The following is a 22,431-nucleotide window of genomic DNA, read 5'->3' as shown; positions in this document are numbered from 1 at the left end:
TGAAAAACTGTAAAGTACACTTAAAATGTTTAACTTTAGAGATTTGCTCCGGTCCAACAAAAAAAATACCTCGAGGTACCGGTATCTCACAGTACTAAATCGTTTTCGATGGTTGGATCTAGTTGGGAAGGATGGACATTGTTAGATCCAACGATCGAAAACGATTTGGTATCGTGAGGTACCAGTACTTCGAGGTACTTTTTGTTGGACCGGAGCAGATCTCTAAAATTTACGATATTTGAGGTTGTCAAGGTAACCGGCCAACATATATAGAGGGTCTAATTTGAATTTTAATTAGAAAAATCATCTTATTGTTGGTACCAATACTATGAAATTTGACAATTGCTGCGGAGCCAAGATAGACCGTGACCTCTACAATTCTTTAGCACTGGTATTAGGAGATATCACAAATTATTAATTACTAAAAGGTATATTACCTATTATACGTTTGTTCTCAAGGACAATAAACATAAAGCTTAACATTCCAAAACTCGTTACATCTATGATTGATAGGATTTGATTTGTTGACCTTCCTAGAAGGAAAATCGGGTGGGTTTTGAGATGGCTGGAGTATTCGCCTCCATGGCTATCGAATGGGCGATCGACAAGCTCTATTCCTTGCTGCCAGCATGTCTGGTATCAACACCTGCATCGTCATCGTCTTCCGCAGCGCCAGCTGAAAGCGAGGACCTTGAGGTTCTGAAGAGGCTTGAGAGAACAATGCACAGGATCCATGCGACACTGCACGATGCAGAGGAACAGTGGAACATCAGGGAGGAAACAGCCAAGCTGCGGCTCAAGGAACTGAAGAAGGTGGCCTACGACGCGGAGGACGTGGTGGATGAGTACGGGTACGAGATGACACGCCATAAAGTGGAGGCATTTGAGCAATCTGCAAGGGCTAATCGCAGCGGCAAGCGCAGGCGCGAAGAGGTAAAATTTTCATCACTGCATAATCTATGCCAACAAAAATTCTATCAGATATTTATATATGATGTTTGGACCATGTTTATGCATGATATGTTTGTTGGAATTAATGAATGGGCCTTAGCCCACTCGAAGATTAATTCTTTGGAAAATCACAAAAGCCCACCTCATGGGATGGCATGCATGTGGAGTTTAGTACCACCTTGCTTATTCTAGGAGAGGGGGACCTCCTTAAAAGGGAGGATGTCCTCCTAGCCACTTGAAGCATGTGTGGTGGAGAGAAGAGGGGAAACACGCGCGCGCTCGCTCGCCTCGCCTGGCAGGGCGTGCGGCGCGCGTGCACGACGTACGACGTCGAATAGTCCGAAAAATTGGCTCCTCACCCTTGCGCAGATGCAGCCTCCTTTTGCAGTTTTGTTTTGCTGCAAATTCGGATTCGTTTTTGTTTTGGAAACGTTCCGAAAAATCCGGTGCGTGCAAACGGCGTGGAGTCCGGATAAGTTACGCGCGACTTATCCGGTTCGGTTACGCGCAGTAGAGATCGTGCGGGCGCCCTGATCAAGCGACCCTTCTCTATATAAACCGACCCGCCGTCTTCACGCAGTATATACGCAAAATCAATCTAGGGTTTGCCTCCTACTTTGTACTGCGCCGTCGCTCGTAGACTACTCCATCCCGCTCGCCGGCGTGCACCAGCGATCGGGAGAGCAGGTCTCCGGAACCTCAGCCTTTGACGTCCTGCACCGGGAGAAGGCGGCAATAAGGTTTTTGGGAAGCGCTTCGCGCGACTGCTCCCTGTTCGTTCGTGACGGCTCGCCTTCCTCTTCGCTCGCGTGTTTCGTGCCTTCGTAGACACCTGCGAAATGTTTCGACCAAGCAGCCGGTCTTTTCGTCACCTCGGTACGTGTTCAATATGTTGCGCATATTTGATCTGTTCATGTTATACTGTGTAGTTTACATGTGTAGATCTAATGATGCGTTCATGCTAGTTTTCATCTGTAATGTCATGATTTATTTATGGAATAGATTAAATCATTATATGTCTATAATCTCAACAATCCAAAAACCTTATTATAGGCACTGTGATTTTACTATGGCTGGTTTTGCTGATGCACTGAGGCCGGATAAATTCACCGGTGTGCATTTTAAGAGATGGCAGATCAGGGTCACTCTGTGGCTGACAGCTATGAAATGCTTCTGGGTGAGTACTGGCAAACCTGTAGGAGTTCTTACTGCTGAACAGCAGAAGCAATTCGAGGAAGCCACTACTCTCTTTGTGGGATGCATTCTTAGCGTTCTTGGCGATCGTCTGGTCGAGGTGTATATGCATATGACCGACGCTAAGGAGTTGTGGGATGCACTGAATACTAAATTCGGTGCTACTGATGCTAGCAATGATCTGTATATCATGGAGCAGTTTCATGACTACAAAATGGCTGACAACCGTTCTGTAGTCGAACAGGCTCATGAGATACAAACCATGGCTAAGGAACTCGAACTCCTTAAGTGTGTCTTACCCGACAAATTTGTGGCCGGGTGCATTATTGCAAAACTACCTCCATCTTGGAGGAGTTTCGGTACTGCATTCAAATACAAGAGACAGGAATACTCCGTTGAGGGGTTGATTGCGTCTCTTGATGTTGAGGAGAAAGCTCGGGAAAAAGATGCCGCGTCTAAGGGCGATGGTGGGCAGTCCAGTGCCAATGTTGTGCACAAGGCCCAGAACAAGAGCAAGGGGAAATACAAAGCTCAGCAGACCACCAACTTCAAGAAGCAGAAGAAGAACAACAACAATCCTAATCAGGATGAGAGGACTTGCTTTGTGTGTGGCCAAGTTCGTCATCTGGCTAGGAAGTGTCCACAGCGCAAGGGGATGAAGGCACCTGCAGGGCAGACTTCTAAGTCTGCTAATGTGACCATTGGCAACACTGGAGATGGAAGCGGGTATGGTAATTTACCTACTGTTTTTTCAGTTAATCAATCTACTAATTTGTGGGTTGATACTGGGGCCAATGTACATGTTTGTGCTGACATCTCATTGTTTTCTTCTTATCAGGTCGCACGGGGTTCCACCGTCCTAATGGGGAATGGGTCACATGCTTCTGTTCATGGTGTTGGCACGGTAGATCTGAAGTTTACTTCGGGAAAGATCGTGCAGCTGAAGAACGTGCAGCATGTCCCTTCTATCGACAGGAATCTTGTTAGTGGCTCCCGTTTGACTAGAGACGGATTTAAGTTGGTTTTTGAGTCTAATAAAGTAGTCGTGTCTAAACATGGATATTTTATTGGTAAAGGTTATGAGTGCGGAGGCCTGTTCCGCTTTTCCCTTTCTGATTTCTGCAATAAGTCCGTGAACCATATTTGTGGCAGTGTGGATGATGAGGCTAATGTTTGGCATTCACGTTTATGTCATATTAATTTTGGCTTGATGTCTCGGCTTTCCAGCATGTGTTTAATTCCTAAGTTTTCCATTGTCAAAGGTTCTAAGTGCCATAGTTGTGTGCAATTGAAGCAACCTCGCAAGCCTCACAAGGCTGCCGAGGAGAGAAACTTGGCACCACTAGAACTCCTACATTCAGATCTTTGTGAAATGAATGGGGTGTTGACGAAGGGTGGAAAACGATATTTCATGACATTGATTGATGATGCTACTAGATTTTGCTATGTGTACTTGTTGAAAACGAAAGACGAGGCTCTAGACTATTTTAAAATTTATAAGGCAGAAGTTGAAAATCAACTTGACAGAAAGATAAAAAGGCTTAGGTCTGATCGTGGTGGAGAGTTTTTCTCGAACGAGTTTGACTTATTCTGTGAGGAACATGGCATCATACATGAGAGGACGCCTCCCTATTCTCCCGAGTCTAATGGGATTGCTGAAAGGAAGAACCGCACACTGACTGACTTGGTGAATGCCATGTTGGACACCGCGGGACTGCCTAAGGCATGGTGGGGGGAGGCATTGTTGACCTCAAATCATGTGTTAAACAGAGTTCCTAACAGAAATAAAGACAAAACACCATATGAGATATGGATTGGTAGAAAACCATCACTTTCTTATTTGCGCACATGGGGGTGCTTGGCGAAAGTCAATGTACCAATAACGAAGAAGCGCAAACTTGGACCTAAGACTGTGGACTGTGTTTTTCTGGGATATGCTCATCATAGCATTGCCTATAGATTTTTAATAGTTAAATCCGAGGTACCGGACATGCATGTTGGTACAATTATGGAGTCTCGTGATGCTACCTTCTTTGAGAGCTTTTTCCCAATGAAGGATACACATAGTGGTTCGAACCAACCCTCTGAAATAATTCCCAGTTCAATCACACCACCAGAACAAACTGAACATACACATGAACTTGTCTCTGAGGAGGATGTCAGTGAAGCTCCTCGAAGGAGTAAGAGACAAAGGACGGTTAAGTCTTTTGGTGATGATTTCACTGTGTACCTCGTGGATGACACTCCTAAGTCAATTTCAGAAGCATATGCATCTCCTGATGCAGACTACTGGAAGGAGGCTGTCCGTAGTGAAATGGATTCCATTATCGCTAACGGGACTTGGGAGGTGACAGAGCGACCCTATGGGTGTAAACCTGTGGGGTGCAAGTGGGTGTTCAAGAAGAAGCTTAGGCCTGACGGTACTATTGAAAAGTATAAGGCTCGGCTTGTTGCTAAGGGCTATACTCAGAAAGAAGGCGAAGATTTCTTTGACACTTACTCACCTGTTGCTAGATTGACCACAATTCGTGTGCTACTTTCCCTTGCAGCCTCACATGGTCTTCTCGTTCATCAAATGGACGTTAAGACAGCTTTTCTTAATGGAGAGCTGGATGAGGAGATCTATATGGATCAACCTGATGGGTTTGTAGTTGAAGGTCAAGAAGGCAAAGTGTGTAAATTGTTGAAGTCTTTGTATGGTCTGAAACAAGCTCCTAAGCAATGGCATGAGAAATTTGACAAAACATTGACATCTGCAGGCTTTGCAGTCAATGAGGCAGATAAATGTATGTACTATCGCCATGGTGGGGGTGAGGGAGTTATTTTGTGCTTGTATGTTGACGACATACTGATATTTGGGACAAACCTTGAGGTGATAAATGAGGTTAAATCATTCTTGTCTCAAAATTTTGATATGAAAGATTTGGGAGTAGCTGATGTTATCTTAAACATTAAGCTAATTAGAGGTGAGAATGGGATTACACTCTTGCAGTCCCATTATGTGGAGAAGATCTTGAATCGCTTTGGCTACATTGATAGTAAGCCTTCTCCAACATCTTATGATCCTAGCTTGTTGCTTCGCAAGAACAAGAGAATTGCTAGGAATCAACTAGAATACTCCCAAATCATTGGCTCGTTGATGTACCTGGCTAGTGCAACTAGGCCTGATATCTCCTTTGCTGTGAGCAAGTTGAGCCGATTTACCTCTAATCCGGGAGATGATCACTGGCGTGCGCTTGAGCGAGTAATGCGCTATCTGAAAGGTACTGTGGAATTAGGGCTTCACTATACTGGGTATCCTGCGGTACTGGAGGGTTATAGTGATTCTAACTGGATCTCTGATGTGGATGAGATCAAAGCCACTAGTGGATATGTTTTCACACTGGGTGGTGGTGCTGTTTCATGGAGGTCTTGCAAACAGACCATTTTGACGAGGTCAACCATGGAAGCAGAGCTAACGGCACTGGATACTGCTACTGTTGAGGCAGAATGGCTGCGTGATCTATTAATGGATCTGCCTGTTGTTGAAAAACCGGTGCCGGCTATCCTTATGAACTGTGACAATCAAACGGTAATTGTCAAAGTGAATAGTTCTAAGGATAATATGAAATCGTCTAGACATGTGAAAAGACGATTGAAGTCTGTCAGGAAATTAAGAAACTCCAGAGTTATAACGTTGGATTACATCCAAACAGCGAGAAACCTGGCAGATCCCTTCACGAAGGGACTATCACGAAATGTGATAAACAATGCATCGAAGGAGATGGGTTTGAGACCCATGTGAGTTATACTATGGTGGTAACCCAGTCTATGTGATCGGAGATCCCGTGAATTAGATCCTGGGAAGAACAAACCATTAGTAAACTAGAGGAGAGTATCAATATATATACCCTCTCCAAGTGAAGATGCATGTACTCTCGTGAGCTGCAAGGCAGGTTGGCTATGCCTTAATGAGTTCTGTTGGCTTTAATTAGCGAAGATGTTGTCCTGCAGAGCATTCTTGAAAGAACTAACCTTTGTGAGCTTGACTGTTGGTCGCAGTCTATGAAGATTTTGGGTGAATCTTCTAGGAAGCTTACTAAAGACCTAGGAGTATGACTTATACGCTCCACCCGAGGGGTAGTCTACAGACGGTCTAGTACCAGATAAGACTTTGAGTGAAACTTGCTTGCACAAGACTTGCAATTCAAGGCGTAGTCCATTGTTCAAGTTGTGAGTAAGTGTAGCTTGGAGTTCTAGGTGGATGTTCAACCTTAATGGGTCTCCATCGAACGCTGGTATATAAACAGTACATTGGAAAAGGCAAATCTCAGTGGGATTTTGAGATTTGGTGGGGGATTGTTGGAATTAATGAATGGGCCTTAGCCCACTCGAAGATTAATTCTTTGGAAAATCACAAAAGCCCACCTCATGGGATGGCATGCATGTGGAGTTTAGTACCACCTTGCTTATTCTAGGAGAGGGGGACCTCCTTAAAAGGGAGGATGTCCTCCTAGCCACTTGAAGCATGTGTGGTGGAGAGAAGAGGGGAAACACACGCGCGCGCTCGCTCGCCTCGCCTGGCCTGGCCTGGCATGGCAGCGCGTGCACGACGTACGCGTCGAATGGTCCGAAAAATTGGCTCGTCACCCTTGCGCAGATGCAGCCTCCTTTTGCAGTTTTGTTTTGCTGCAAATTCGGATTCGTTTTTGTTTTGGAAACGTTCCGAAAAATCCGGTGCGTGCAAACGGCGTGGAGTCCGAATAAGTTACGCGCGACTTATCCGGTTCGGTTACGCGCAGTAGAGATCGTGCGGGCGCCCTGATCAAGCGACCCTTCTCTATATAAACCGACCCGCCGTCTTCACGCAGTATATACGCAAAATCAATCTAGGGTTTGCCTCCTACTCTGTACTGCGCCGTCGCTCGTAGACTACTCCATCCCGCTCGCCGGCGTGCACCAGCGATCGGGAGAGCAGGTCTCCGGAACCTCAGCCTTTGACGTCCTGCACCGGGAGAAGGCGGCAATAAGGTTTTTGGGAAGCGCTTCGCGCGACTGCTCCCTGTTCGTTCGCGACGGCTCGCCTTCCTCTTCGCTCGCGTGTTTCGTGCCTTCGTAGACACCTGCAAAAAGTTTCGACCAAGAAGCCGGTCTTTTCGTCACCTCGGTACGTGTTCAATATGTTGCGCATATTTGATCTGTTCATGTTATACTGTGTAGTTTACATGTGTAGATCTAATGATGCGTTCATGCTAGTTTTCATCTGTAATGTCATGATTTATTTATGGAATAGATTAAATCATTATATGTCTATAATCTCAACAATGTTATTTCTGTTATGTACATTCATTTAAGATTTAACAGAAATTTCTCCAGAAGTAAGGAGATTCAGTTTTCCTGATTAAGGTTTTTATGTTTTCCAACATGAAGGTTGATGGCACAATCCAGAACATTTCGGACATAGTCCCAGTACCATCTGAGTTAGCTACTCGAGCAAGGAAAATCATGGACATGTTTAATGAAATCAAAGATTACGCTAGTAAATTCAGTTTGTCTGAGAATGATGGAGTGCGGCGATCTATTCCTGATATGCACCAAGTGCGGCAGACTAGCTCTATGGTATTTGAGCAGAGCATTATTGGCAGAGGAAGTATCAAGGACACTGTAATTGAAAAGATGCTGTCCCAAAACAAAAGCAGTACACCTGAAAGCCATGTTTCAGTCCTGGGCATAGTTGGTATGCCAGGAGTAGGCAAGACAACTCTAGCGCAGCTTGTGTACAACAACACAGAAGTATGCAAATCTTTTGATGTCCGTGTTTGGGTCTGTGTATCAGAGAACTTCGATGTAAAAGAAATTCAGGATAAGAGGTTTTTGCTAGTATTGGATGACGTATGGAATGAACGAAGAGACTACTGGGAAATGTTCCGTTTGCCAATGTTGACAACAAAGCTTTGCAAAATTATAGTAACTACTCGAAGTCAGAATGTTGCTAGATTGGTTCAAACAATGGATTCCTGTGAATTAAGCTGCTTAGATTCTAATGATAGCTGGTCATTGTTCAAACAAACTGCCCTTTTGGATGAAGAACATGCAAATAATCCAAGTCTACAAGAAATTGGCAAGGATATTGTTTCAAGGTGTAAAGGGTTGCCGTTGGCAATCAAGACTATTGGAAGCATGCTGCGCTACGAACCAGATGAAACTAAGTGGAAGGATATCTTAGAGAGTGATCTATGGGACTTAGAGCAATCACAGAATGAGGTACTGCCAGCACTGGAGCTGAGCTATAAGCAGATGCCCATGTACTTGAAACGATGTTTTATTGCCCTCTCCTTGTTTCCAAAAGATTACATACTTCATGAAGAAAATGTGGTTCTTCTGTGGGAGCCACTGGAGTTACTTCAACATGGTGATGGAGCAAATAAGGCAAAACTTGCAGTTTCATATCTCCATGAATTAGCTCAGAGGTCTATGATTGAAATTAGTACTCATAGTGCATACAAGATGCATGACCTCATCCATGATCTTGCATGCTTTCTTGCTGGAGATGAGTTTGTTAGAACTGAAGGTAATTCACAAGTTGAAATCTCACCAAATGCTCGGTATTTGTCAGTAGTACCAACATCACCCTGGGAAATTAGTACTATCAATATTTCAGATTCTTCAGATTCACTCAAAGCTATCATTGTGATTGGTCATGGACTTGACGAAATTGTAATCCCAGATGACATATTCCTAAAGTTCAAACGGCTGCGCGTCTTTAGCTTGAATGGAGCTGCGCCTACCAATCTATTACCAGACTCAGCTGGCAACCTAAAACTCTTACGCTTTTTGAGGTTGAGATGCAGCATAGATTGCCAGATCATGCAACTACCTAAATCGGTATTCCAGCTTTTTAATTTACATACCCTAGAACTGATGAAGCCAGCTTTTGATCTGTATACACCAATTGTAAGTGGAATCGGCCGACTAATTAAGCTAGAAACTTTGCCTCCACTTGAAATACTAAGTGGATATGACAGTAACTTAAGTGAGCTGAGGAATATAAGAAAAGTAAGGAGCCTGAGTCTAAAAGGGCTGGATTATGTATGTAGTGTTGAAGATGCAATGGAAGCTGATATCCCGAGTAAAATTCACCTCCAATCACTCAACTTGGATTTTACGAGCTCACACCATCAACAACTGCAGCAGCATAAGCCTGGTGCAGTATCTCATAAGGAACTATTGGAGAGTTTGCAACCATGTCACACCCTCAGAGATCTGAGTATATATGGTTACAGAGGCCTGACCTTCCCGTGTTGGGTTGGTAACACTTCCTTTTCCAAGTTGACAAAAGTAGTGTTATCCAAGTGTGAATGGGAATGCCTTCCAGCACTTGGTGAGTTGCCTTCCCTTGAGTCTTTGGAGATTTCCAGAATGTATAATCTTCGATTCATTGGACGAGAGTTTTGCTGCCTAAATCAAAGTGTTAAAGTTTTCCGCTCATTGGTCAACTTGAGTTTTTCCTGGATGTATGAATTGTCAGAATGGTCTGGAGTGAAGGACGGTGATTTCGCTTGCTTAGAGACTCTCTTGTTATGCCAGGACAATAAACTAAGATTTCTTCCATTGGTGCCCTTCTCGTCCTTGGTTACATGTAGGTTATCGAATTGTGGTAATCTGGTAACAGTTCCAGTATCCTATGCCCTTTGTGACCTATATATAAATGATTGTGCAAGTCTTATTGAACTTCCTTCTCTCCCATCCCTTATTAAGCTGAAGATATCAAACTGCTCAAGCCTAGGAGCTACAATCCCTATGTTCCCAGCCCTTCAGTATCTAAGTATCAAGGACTGTGCGAGTCTACTTGAACTTCCCACTCTCCCATCACTTATGGAACTGAACATATCAAATTGCTCAGGCCTGGGAGCTACAATCCCTATGTTCCCAGCCCTTCAGTATCTAAGTATCAAGGATTGTGCGAGTCTACTTGAACTTCCCACTCTCCCATCACTTATGGAACTGAACATATCAGATTGTTCAGGCCTGGGAGCTACAATCCCTATGTTCCCATCCCTTCAGTATCTAAGTATCAAGAACTGTGCGAGTCTACTTGAACTTCCCACTCTCCTATCACTTATGGAACTGAACATATCAAATTGCTAAGGCCTGGGAGCTATTATTCCTATGTCTCCAACCCTTTGCGAGCTAAGTATCAACAAATGTGCAAGTCTACTTGAACTTCCTACGATGGAATCACTTTGGAAACTCGAGATATCACACTGCCCAAGCCTACGTGCAGTTGGTCTTTTCCCAGAACTCAGTGTACTGAAACTGTCTGGTCCATTTAAAACTGAGGTGGTTGATAGTTGGCTGAGCTTCAACTCGCCACTCGAACACTTGGAGATTTATTCTTCTCCATTGGTGAGCATCCCGCTTAGGCCCCAGTATTTGACATCACTTGCTACCCTCAGATTATTATTCTGTTATGATCTGCAATACTGTGATGGACTTGTCAGTCTCACCTCGCTCAGAGAACTAAATGTAAAGGAGTGTCCCAAGCTCAATTTACATCGTTCGCTCCCATGCAATCTGCAAAAGTTTGAGCTTTATGGTAGATAGTTGTCTTGTTACATATCCACAAGGCTGATTGGTCTAGGCACTTATTTGGTTCATCAGAATGACCTTTGGGACACATGGACTAAGCAGGTAACTATCCCTTATTATAGTGCTACTGAAAATTTTGCCTACTTTTTAAATTTTAGTAGGCCGTGGTTAACTGTTTTTGCTTGTAACATTGCAAACACACTTAGGGCCTTTTCGAATTGCTACGAATGGCCTACCAATTTTCTGTTAGTTTGAATAATAATTATGGTTGGTTTGGATTGAAACCAGCTAGTTGATAATAGTCCATGTTATATTTGGCATCAATCTAGAATATTCATAACTATAATTTCTTGTGGTTCCATGTCAGTAGCAAATCAAATATGACCAAATACAGTCTTATCCTACCAGAGAACTGGCAGGGGGCACTACCAAAATATACTATCCAAATAGCCCCTTAATTACTGTAGGATCGAAACACAAGAACTAAGCCAACCAGACGCGGGGGGGGGGGGGGGGGGAGGTGAATGGTTGGTATACCCAAAAACCCAAACTTATTGTGGAATTAAAAGTTACCCTCAAAATCAATGATCTGCAATCTGACCGGAATAGATTAACCGGTCTAACCGGTGTTGATCTTCCGGTCTAACCACCAAAACTTATCGCCGTCGCCTGTTGTCACCGCCGGTCTGACCGCTGCTACCTCGTCGGTCTGACCGTCGCCTTGCCATCGGTCTGACTGCCGGTGAGTTACCGGTTAGACCGCCAAACCCGATGAAACACAAATCGAATAACTCTAAAAGTAGATGATAACTTTATTGTTTCTCTCTGTGTTTACAAAGTGCACCAATAGCACTCCTTACAAAAATCTAGACTAAACGCGAAACCCTAACTAAACTATCAACTCTATTGCTCTCAAAAGCGATACCGGGAAGCCTCACCCTCCTTCTCTATTTATACATGAGGTAGGTAGCCTAAAGCCAAGAACCAAACACATACTAGAAGTCCTAATCCCCCTAGGAAACATTCACGTACAAGAAACAAACTTTACATAACCAATCATACCAAATTCGACTCCGCATCCCATACGCAGATAATACCTCCATCGTATGCCATATGGAATCTTCACCAACCACGTGCATTGAACTCTAGCCTAAGTATCCCGCATGATGTCTGACCGTCCCGGACATCGTCTTATCCCCAAGCCGACTCCCGATCGATCACTGTAAATACTCCCCCGAGGCATCAAGTCACCTACACATGAATCAAACAAAGAAACCATATTCCGAGACCAAGCTATCTCCAATTTGACTCATTAGTAGCAACCAACAGTATTACATACGTATAGAATCCATCTAGAAGCCATAAATATGAAACAAACATGAATATCCAAATAAACAACTCGAAAATGAAACCGACACAGTGTCGGCCGGTCTGACCGCGCGATACACGCCGGTCTGACCGGCAACTACTGCCCGGTCTGACCGGACCCAAATCAGCAGTACCAATAGATCACCTGTTAAAATCCAATCATCTCCAAAACCACTTCGCAAATAAATTCCAAATATAAAAACCAATAATCTCCAATGCCAATTGTTCATCACAGAATAATAATCAAAAACACCTTTGATTTTACAATCTTCCCCTTGATGAACACATTGGCAAACCCATAAAAAATGTTTTGGTGTTTAGAAAAATAAAAACAAAAGTGGTAAAAAGCACACTTTGTACAAATGTACACATCGTGCTCAAAAATCCAAAAGAAAACTTCTCTCATTTTTGAAAAGAAAGAAATTCCCCCTTGAACCAAAAAACATGTTCTCTTCTCAAAAACTCATTGTTTCTCCCCCTTTTGACAATGATTTCATCAATCATAGGAATTATATTCAATAATGTTCAAGAGTTTAGCATACATATAGCAAATCAAGTCATGTGTTGCAATAAAAAGAATATGAACCCATCTATAATATAGCAAGCATGCAGTAAAGTATAATCATGAACCAGAGATTTTACAATTAAGTTCAAATCAACAATCAAAATTCATGATTTCATACGATTTATAATGCAACATCTTAACAAGCACATAGGTTGAAAAACAAACACTAAACATATATACCTATTGCATTTATCACTCTTTCTCAAATTAGCTCTAGCACAAAACAACCAAGAGAATTTTTTGTTTTATTTTCCTTGAGACTTTTTGCTCATATTTTCTCTCTCAATTATTCCGAGTACGTCCTTGTCGTCAAGACTGTTTCCAAGGATTCGGCACCCATTATTTTTGCTCACATCGAATACGTCTTTGTCGTCAAGACTGTTTCCAAGGATTCGGTATTCATTTTTTTCTCTCAGAGATATTTTTATTCTCTTTGCACAATGAGCAATTACAAAGCTATTTGAGGAATAACAACTCAATAAAGCATATATATATAAAGCATTTATAAATCAAACCATATGCTAGCATCAATATTGCATATTTACTTAATTCAAGTATAGAATTTAAGTGTCATGCATTATCTCCCTTAAAAGCAAAATCTAAGCCTCATAAAAAGACTAGAATACATACAAGTTATGCTAGAGACAAATAAAACTTCATAGTATTGCTAGCATGCACAAGAAAATACCATATGTATAGAACAAAGCTCTCTTTTCTCAATTTTTCTTATTGTCAAATTTTGCTTGATAAAACCATGAGGTACAAAACTCCCCTCAAATTATGCCAAAAGGATGAATTATGCCCAATTCTCCACGAAGAAAAGCAAAGCGATTAGAATCCAAAGGTTTAGTGAAAATATCAGCAAGTTGCAACTTTGTATCCAAAAACATCAATTCAATGTCGCCCTTCTCAACATGATCCCTCAAAAAGTGAAAACGAATATCAATGTGCTTTGTGCGTGAGTGTTGAACAGGATTCTTAGCAATGTTAATAGCACTAGTATTATCACAAAAGAGAGGAACTTTCTCAAAAGTAAGACCATAGTCTTTCAAAGTTGAAATAAGCCAAAGAATCTATGAACAACAACTAGTAGCAGCAATATATTCAGATTCAGCAGTTGATTGAGCAACACTAGATTGTTTCCTAGAAGACCATGCAATCAATGATGTACCAAGAAAATGACATGTTCCACTAGTACTTTTCCTATCAATTCTACAACCAGCAAAATCAACATCGGAATATCCACTCAAGCATATAGAAGATGAAGTAGAATACCAAATTCCAAACTCAAGTGTATGATTCAAATACCTCATTATTCGTTTAACTGCTTGACGATGCGAAGCACGAGGAGAAGCTTGAAAACGTGCACACAAACACACAACAAATTGTATGTCTGGCCTAGAAGCAGTTAGATACAACAAAGATCCAATCATATTTCTATACTCCTTCTGATCAACAGCTTCACCATCTTCATCAGGATCCAACACAGCTGTAGAACCAATTGGTGTTGAAATTGGCTCGCAATTCTCCATCTTGAACCGTCTCAAAAGATCCTATGTATACTTCGTTTGATGCACAAAAGTACCTTGAGGTGTTTGCTTAATTTACAATCCCAAAAAGTACGATAACTCACCCATCATGCTCATCTCAAATTCCCTGTGCATAGTCTCAGCAAACTCCACAACCAAAGCGTGAGTTGAACAACCAAAGATGATATCATCCACGTAAATCTGAACGAAAAGTTGATTATCACCATGCTTAAGGACAAAAAGCATTTTGTCAACCTTTCACATTGAAAAATCTTTCACAAGCAAAAAGTTTTTAAGCCTATAATACCATTCTATAGGTGCTTGTTTCAAGCTATACAAAGCTTTAGACAATTTAAAAACATGGTTGGGAAAAATCAGGATTTTTAAAACCTGGTGGTTGTTTGACATAAACTTCCTCCAGTATAAAACCATTTAGAAAAGCACTTTTCACATCCATTTGATACAATTTAAAACCTTTTGAAGCAGTAAAAGCCAACAAAAGTCTAATTGCCTCAATTCCAGCAACAGGAGCAAAAGTTTCATCAAAATCCAAACCCTCCACCTAGGTAAAACCTTGAACAATGCAGAATTTGCACAAACATCATGAGTCGTTACCTTAGACCTTGTAGTTCGCTCACCTATATTACCAATGATTTGTTTCGGCGGATGTCGTTGAATATGCAAAGGAGCAACGACTTCTGAAGTTGTTTCATGTTCTGTACCCTCACTGGTCGAAGTTGTAGCCTCTTGAGGACCATCCCGATCAGCGTCAACAGAACCGGAATCCGACGACCCTGGCCGGTCTGACCACTCATCCTGAGGCGGTCTGACCGGCCGAGCCGACCACCACTTGAAAGATCGAAACACAAGAACTAAGCCAACCAGACATGTTATCATAGGTGAAATAGAATTTTCAAAATCAGTTTTAAACACTCTTCCATAGCGAGAAATATTCAGCACAGAATCACCACAAGAATCAAATATTTTATATTTGTGAACCTCAAAAGATAAATTATATTTGTGAACCTCAAATATAATTTTTATCAACAATTTGTGAAACTGAAAGCAAATTATATTTTAAGTCCTCAACCAAAGCTACGTTTTTCAATTCAAACTTGTCATTTATCTTGACCAAACTTGTAGCGAGAACGGCACTAGTAGAAGCATCACCAAAGATAATCGATTCAGTCTTGGGTGCCTGTTTGAGGGAGGAGAACCAATTTTTATCACCGGTCATGTGCCACGAACAACCGGAATCCACGATCCACATGTTCTCCTTCCTCGCCACCAAAGGCTACACACAAGCAGAAGTCGAAGCCTCAGTACTGGGGTTAGATAATAAAAATTTAGGAATCCAGTACTGACACACACGACCAGTAGATCCAATAGGCATATATCCACATGCAAAAACAGTTTGAGAATTTTCAGAAAAATTTCTCCGAGGCCGGTCTGACCGAAGGGGTACTGCCGGTCTGACTGGGGACCGGTCTGACCGCTTCTGTACCGCTGGTCTGACCGCCGCTCAGTAGCCAGTCTGACCGTGGTACCCACCACGGTCTGACCGGTTTCCTCGAGGGAAAACCAAATTTTTGCCACTTTGATTTTGCAAAAGCAATTTCTCTCTCATTTTTCTGTTTACGAGCTAACCAGAAACAAAACCAACAAGATGTCCATCTTTGCCAAAAAAGAACAAGTATACTTTTCTTCAAAGAAGATGGTTTTGAAATATTTGTTTTTTTTTTCTTTTAGTGTTGCAGAAAGAGAAGGCAATTTTCCAGCAGACTTAAAAACTGTTTTCTTAGCACTTGGTTTTGTCAAAATTTCACCACATACTCAAAACATTAGGTTGATTTTTGGTGAAATAATCATGAACTTCAAAACCAACTCCCCTATTGTAGCTAGTCACTTTAGATTGATCAAAAATCATGTTAAGTTGTTTCTTACCTTCAAAAAATCTTTGCAAGGAACTTTTCAAATAAGAAACCTCTTTTTCCAAATTTGCACAATTGTCACAATCTATCATGGCACCTTTGCTTTTATGACATTTGGGGCAAGAAAGCACTTCATTTGTTTTCACAATATCTTCCATGTACTCAATACGACCTAAAGCATCTTTTAATTTCATCTTGTTTAATGTACATGTTGAGCAATCCAAAACATCATGTGGTTATTTTAACTTTTTAGCACAAATCATGTTAAACATCAAACTAGTATGAAAAGCAATTTGACATTTTTGTAACAACTTTTAGTCAAAAACAACTAATCCAAAGTGTGAGTGTGCAAAGCAAATCCAAGAGCTAGAGAAGATCTATTTTTCAAATCATGTGCAACATTGACATCTCTAATTTTAGAAATTTCATTCATTAAAACCTCACAACTTTTGCAATCATCATCATTGGGAATAAGAGATTTTAATCTAGCAATTTCAGAATTAAGAGATTCAATAATAAACTCCTGTTTTCTATACATCTTCTCATACTTCTTATTTTTTGCACTTAAAATAAGAATAGCTTCCTCAAAAGAACTCACCCCATTGTCTTCATACTCTAAATCCGATTCATCATGTGCCATGAAGCAAACACCGGATATGTTCTTTCCCTTATCTTCATCTTCACTTTCTCCATCTACATCACTTAGTGGCTCAAAAGTGGCATAGACTTGATCAAAGGCCTTCTTGAGAGTCTCCTTGGTCTTCTTTCCATTGAATGTGCTCTTCGGCTTGTTCTCCTTAGTCTTCTCTCCACCATTGTCTTCCTTTTTGCCTCTCCCAAGCTTAGCACAATGCAATCGAAGGTGATCAATAGCACCACATTCAAAGCAACGGTTTGGACCACCTCTTTTCCTGAACCTGACATTGTTCATAGCTCGAGCAATTATGTTAGATACCAAAGCCAAATCCTCCTCCTCGAACTGTTCGAGTTGATCTTCGGACGTGGCATTAATTAAAGCAAGAATTGAAGACTTTGATGTAGAAGCACCAACATCCAAAGAGGTCGAAGAAGAAACAAAAGCACTAGACTTAGAATCAACTTTACGAGCAAGAATATTCATCTCATGTGTTTTAAGTTTTGTGTAAAGCGAATCCAAAGTCAAAGTAGTCATATCAACAGACACCTGAATAGATGTAATTTTCATCTCCCAAATAGACATGTCAAGACCAATCAAAAAGTGGCGAGAAACCTTAGATTGTGTGTAATTAACATCATAAGAAGAATCAACAGATCTAAGATCACTCAAAATTTTATTAAATCTACCAAGATAATCATCCAAAGCTTCTCGAGGTTTCATCTCAAAATTTTATGTACTCCTTTTTGAAAAGATCTCGACGAAGTTCTTTTATATTAGTAGTTCCTTGATGAAAGTTTTTCAAAGCATTCCAAATCTCATTGGCAGTTTTAAGATGTGAAACACGATCAAAATCCGAACGAGACATTCCACTCAAAATAATATTACGAGCTTTGCAATTGTTATTAAACTCAGCTGTTCAGGACTCACATATGGCTATGCAACTTTTTGCCAAACATCATAATTTTCAGCCATAATATGAGATTGCATCTTATCACACCAATAAGCAAAATCAGAACCATCGAAAACATGAGGCTTAGTTGTAAACTTATTAGCCATGGCAAAAAATTTAAATCGGTTCAAATCCAAAGAAGAAAACAAGGCTCTGATACCACTTGTAGGATCGAAACACAAGAACTAAGCCAACCAGAGGGGGGTGAATGGTTGGTATACCCAAAAACCCAAACTTATTGCAGAATTAAAAGTTAACCTCAAAATCGATGATCTGCGATCTGACCGGAATAGATTAACCGGTCTGACCGAAGCGTAGCCGCCGGTCTGACCAGTGTTGATCTTCTGGTCTAACCGCCGAAATTTGTCGCCGTCGCCTGTTGTCACCGCCGGTCTGACCGCTGCTACCTCATCGGTCTGACCGTCGCCTTGCAGTCGGTCTGACTGCCGGTGAGTTGCCGTTTAGACCGCCGAACCCAATGAAACACAAATCGAAGAACTCTCAAAGTAGATGACAACTTTATTGCTTCTCTCTGTGTTTACAAAGTGCACCAACAGCACTCTTTACAAAAATATCGACTAAACTCAAAACCCTAACTAAACTATCAACTCTATTGCTCTCAAAAGCAATACCGGGAAGCCTCACGCTCCCTCTCTATTTATACATGGGGTAGGCAGCCTAAAGCCACGAACCAAACACATACTAGAAGTCCTAATCCCCCTAGGAAACCTTCACATACAAGAAACAAACTTTACATAAGCAATCATACCAAATTTGGACTCTTTCCAAATTCGACTCCGCATCCCATACGCAGACAATACCTCCATCGTATGCCATATGGAATCTTTACCAACAACGTGCATTGAACTCTAGCCTATGTATCCCGCATGATATCTGACCATCACGGACATCGTCTTATCCCCAGGCCGACTCCCGATCCATCACTGTAAATACTCTCCCGAGGCATCAAGTCACCTACACATGAATCAAACAAAGAAACCATATTCCGAGACCAAGCTATCTCCAATTTGACTCATTAGTAGCAAACAACAATATTACCTACGCATGGTATCCATCTAGAAGCCATAAATATGAAACAATCACGAATATCCAAATAAACAACCCGAAACCAAAACCGACACAGTGTCGGCCGGTCAGACCGTGGGCTGGCCGGTCTGACCGCGCGATACACGCCGGTCTGACCGGCAACCACTGCCCGGTCTGACCGGATCCAAATCAGCAGTACTGTAGATCACCTGTTAAAATCCAATCATTTCCAAAACCACTACGCAAATAAATTCTAAATATCAAAACCAATAATCTTCGATGCCAATTGTTCATCACAGAATAATAATCAAAAACACCTTTGGTTTTACAATTACTACACTGTTTGCTGTTATATCTATAAATATTGTGTATTACTCCCTCCGATGAAATAATCATGATCTCACAATACTACAGAAAATGCAATTGGTGTCGGTTAGGAAACCCTCTTAGGTGTTGGATTTCACAACCAGCATCCAACAAGCAGCACCTTCGAGGTGGCAGGAATGAAAAAAAAGTGGCTTATGCATCAGTTGAGAAGCTTCCCATCCCACATCCACATATCACCATCCATCCATCCACATCCATCCACTGCATAAATAAAACAGCACCGCAAATAAAAGAAATAGAATAAAAAAGAATCATAAATCGCACATCCATCCACCGCAAAAATCACACAGCACCACAAATCCACAAATTGAATCACAGAAATTGAATCAAAGAAATTGAATCACAAATTGCACATCTGGCGCACCGTGCCAGGGAGAGGATGAGGCAGCCATTGCCACCGCACAGCACGCCTCCTCCTGCTCCCCGTACCTCTCATCTCCAGTGAGGTAGAGGAGGTGGGTGGGGCCGGAACCGGAGAGGGAGGGGCACTGGAGAGAAGTGAAGGCTAGAGTGGCGGCGCCGGATCCGACCACCCTCGAGTTGCTGGTAGGGAGGGGCAGAAAGGAGGGGTGAGGCGGAGAGGAGGCGCTGGTGGGAGTGGATAAACCCAGATGTGGACCGGTATAGGTGTCAGTTCTTTTAGGAAAACCGGTACTAATACTATATTAATACTATATGTATACTTTCTCAAAGGTGTCGTGTTTTTTAAATCAACCGGAACCTATGAGCTAGTCCCTATATGGTGTTCTGTAATAGTGTCGGTTGTCTTTCTTATATGCTTCTTCTTTTATTCAGTTCTCTTCTGATCTCTGAACTTCTTTTCTGAATCTTCAGTTCTGTACAGGATTGAGTCAGAGACACATTAGTGATAGCGGAGTTCATCCAAGCTTTTGGGGGTCATTGTGGAGCCCAATCCTTTGGAATTTCCATGCGATTCCTGACTCAGGAATCCCGAGGGGAATCCAACAACAGTACAAGAGGATCTCGAGGTTGCCTTCAATTTGGGGATTGCTTTGACGTGGAGGTTATTGAATCGAAAGAGGTGGCAAACTCGGGTTTCAGTTGTTGGGTGTATTCTGGATGACGGTTGAAGCTAAGCCAGACATGTGGGCTCGCACATTGGCTGCGCTGGGCTAGCTGGAGTGATTGAGATGGGCCGTCGGGGGCCACGAGCACGCGCGAGAGAAGAGAGGACAAAGACAATTGAAGGAAAGGAAGAAGGGAATGGCTTCTACGCTTCTCAAATAAAAAAAATGAACAAAAACTAAAGCGCATCGATGGTGGGGATTAAAAGCAGATTAAAAGAGTAATCCAATTAGAAATGGGTAGTTTTGTTCTTACTAAACTCTGAGTCCATATCTTTATCACTTCATCGCTTGCCATGCGATGGACGGAGAGCTCCAGTCAGGAGTGACTCTCTGGTGATGAGCGTTGTCGCCCCCTTTCTCCACCCAGCCTATTTTGCCTCTCCGTTGCCACCCTAGTGAGATCCTATGGCTCCCAAGTAAGTTTGGTAGGATTAGGTTTGGTCCCAAGTAAGTATTCTATCATTTTTTAAAATTTTGAGGTAGTTTCCAAAGTTATCATCAAAGTTTTAACAATTTATCATCAAAATTTATGTATGCAATTGTCAATTTAGCGTGTTATTTGTAGTTAGTTTCCTGGCAATCAAATCATCATAATGGAAGGTGCTCCGAGTCCCAAGTTGGTTCGATCATATTAGTGTATACACTAATCGACTAAGACAACTTGAGATCTTAGGATCTCGTATTCTGTCATTTATCTTTATAATTTGAGGTAGTTTCTAAATTGTCATTAAAAATTTGAAAAATGGATCGTCAAAATTCATAATTATGCCTAACATCTAATCATTACTTTCTACGATGTATCATTCAATTGTTCTCCCTTTTTTAAATGACAGGTCATACTTCTTCTTCAAAAGGCATATGCATAAAGTATCTTGGGTAAGTTTGTAGCTTCACACGCTCAATAAAAATGTGAGGTAGGCATGTGATTGTGAATGTATCTTTGTTGGGATACTGAAGAGGATCCATCACATATGTGAGGTCATCGGTGAGGACCACCCCAACCTTTTAAGTCGTGCTCTCCCATCATTAATTACCGATGTGGGACTAAACCCAATAATCTCCTCCGTCACACATCGGACCCAACAATCTCCCCATCACATCAACCCATGTGACCCCGAAGACTTGTTACCTGGCCTCCCCACCATGTGACCCATGGAAATTGTTCCGGGTTCAAACCTAGGCTCTGATACCACTTGTTAGAGTGTGCAGCCCAGCCCACCAACCGTAGGCCACGCAGGTCACATTGGGCCTGCTCTACCACAAGCCCAACTGGAGCCACAACTTTAGGTCCTGGGCCTACACAACCCAAAAGACTAGCTTAATACCACTTGTTAGAGTGTGCAGCCCAGCCAACCAATCATGGGCCACCCAAATCACATTGGGCCTGCTCCACGACAGGCCTAATCGGAGCTACAACTTTAGGTCCCGGGCCTACACAACCCAAAAGACTAGTCTAATGAGTGAGGACCACCTCCACCTTTTAAGTCGTGCCCCCCCATCATCAATTATCAATGTGGGACTAAACCCAACAATCTCCCCCGTCACACATCGGGCCCAACAATCTCCCCATCACATAAACCCTATCAACCCATGTGACCCCGAAGACTTGTTACCTGGCCTTCCCATGGAAATTATTTCGGGTTCCAAACCTAGGCTATGATACCACTTGTTAGAGTGTGTAGCCCGGCCCACCAACCGTGGGCCACCCCGGTCACATTGGGCCTGCTCCACCACAGGCACAACCGGAGCCACAACTTTAGGTCCTGGGCCTACACAACCCAAATGACTAGTCTAATGTGTGAGGACTGCCCCCACCTTTTAAGTCGTGCTCCCCCATAATCAATTACGGATGTGGGACTAAACCCAACAATCTTGTTATAAAATCAGCCCCGAAATCGACATCGGTAGCTAAGCGCGGAAGAAAACGCTATAGGAGATTCTAACATGATGACGACACCGAGACACGATATTTGGTAACGGAGTTCAGTTGAGGCCTACATCTCCGGGGCATTGATTACGGGTGCTCTTCCCCGATCCAGCATATACAGCGTATCAGAGTTACAACGACTCACGGCTGGACGCCACCGGCGGCCGCTCCCTGTCGCTATGGTAAGTCGCTATACGATTACAACAGGCACGCCCCTCTATTTATGAGACATCCTAGGATAGAGTCCGACTCATACTCTAGTCCTAATACCTATTATAACCCCAAATCCT

General features: G+C 42.3%; 1 protein-coding gene across 1 annotated transcript; it reads left to right on the top strand.

The window, feature by feature from the left end:
• The first annotated feature begins 582 nt into the window (after nt 1-582).
• Nucleotides 583-11,031, top strand: LOC136354186 (putative disease resistance RPP13-like protein 1). The gene is made up of 2 exons (XM_066305869.1): nt 583-933; nt 7,555-11,031. The coding sequence occupies exons 1-2, from the start codon at nt 583-585 to the stop codon at nt 10,270-10,272; spliced, it is 3,069 nt and encodes a 1,022-aa protein (XP_066161966.1). The 3' UTR covers nt 10,273-11,031.
• Nucleotides 11,032-22,431: the final 11,400 nt, after the last annotated feature.

This window comes from Oryza sativa, chromosome 11 (assembly GCF_034140825.1).
Source record: "Oryza sativa Japonica Group chromosome 11, ASM3414082v1".
Classification (NCBI taxonomy): Eukaryota; Viridiplantae; Streptophyta; class Magnoliopsida; order Poales; family Poaceae; genus Oryza; species Oryza sativa.
The sequence above is the reverse complement of the archived record's forward strand: the minus strand, read 5'-3'. Positions and strand labels throughout refer to the sequence as shown.

Excerpts from the sequence above, each read along its gene's own strand:
- LOC136354186 (XM_066305869.1), top strand. The coding sequence starts at position 583 with ATGGCTATCGAATGGGCGATCGACAAGCTCTATTCCTTGCTGCCAGCA. Across the intron at positions 934-7,554 it reads GCAAGCGCAGGCGCGAAGAG|GTTGATGGCACAATCCAGAA; the intron begins GTAAAATTTTCA and ends TCCAACATGAAG.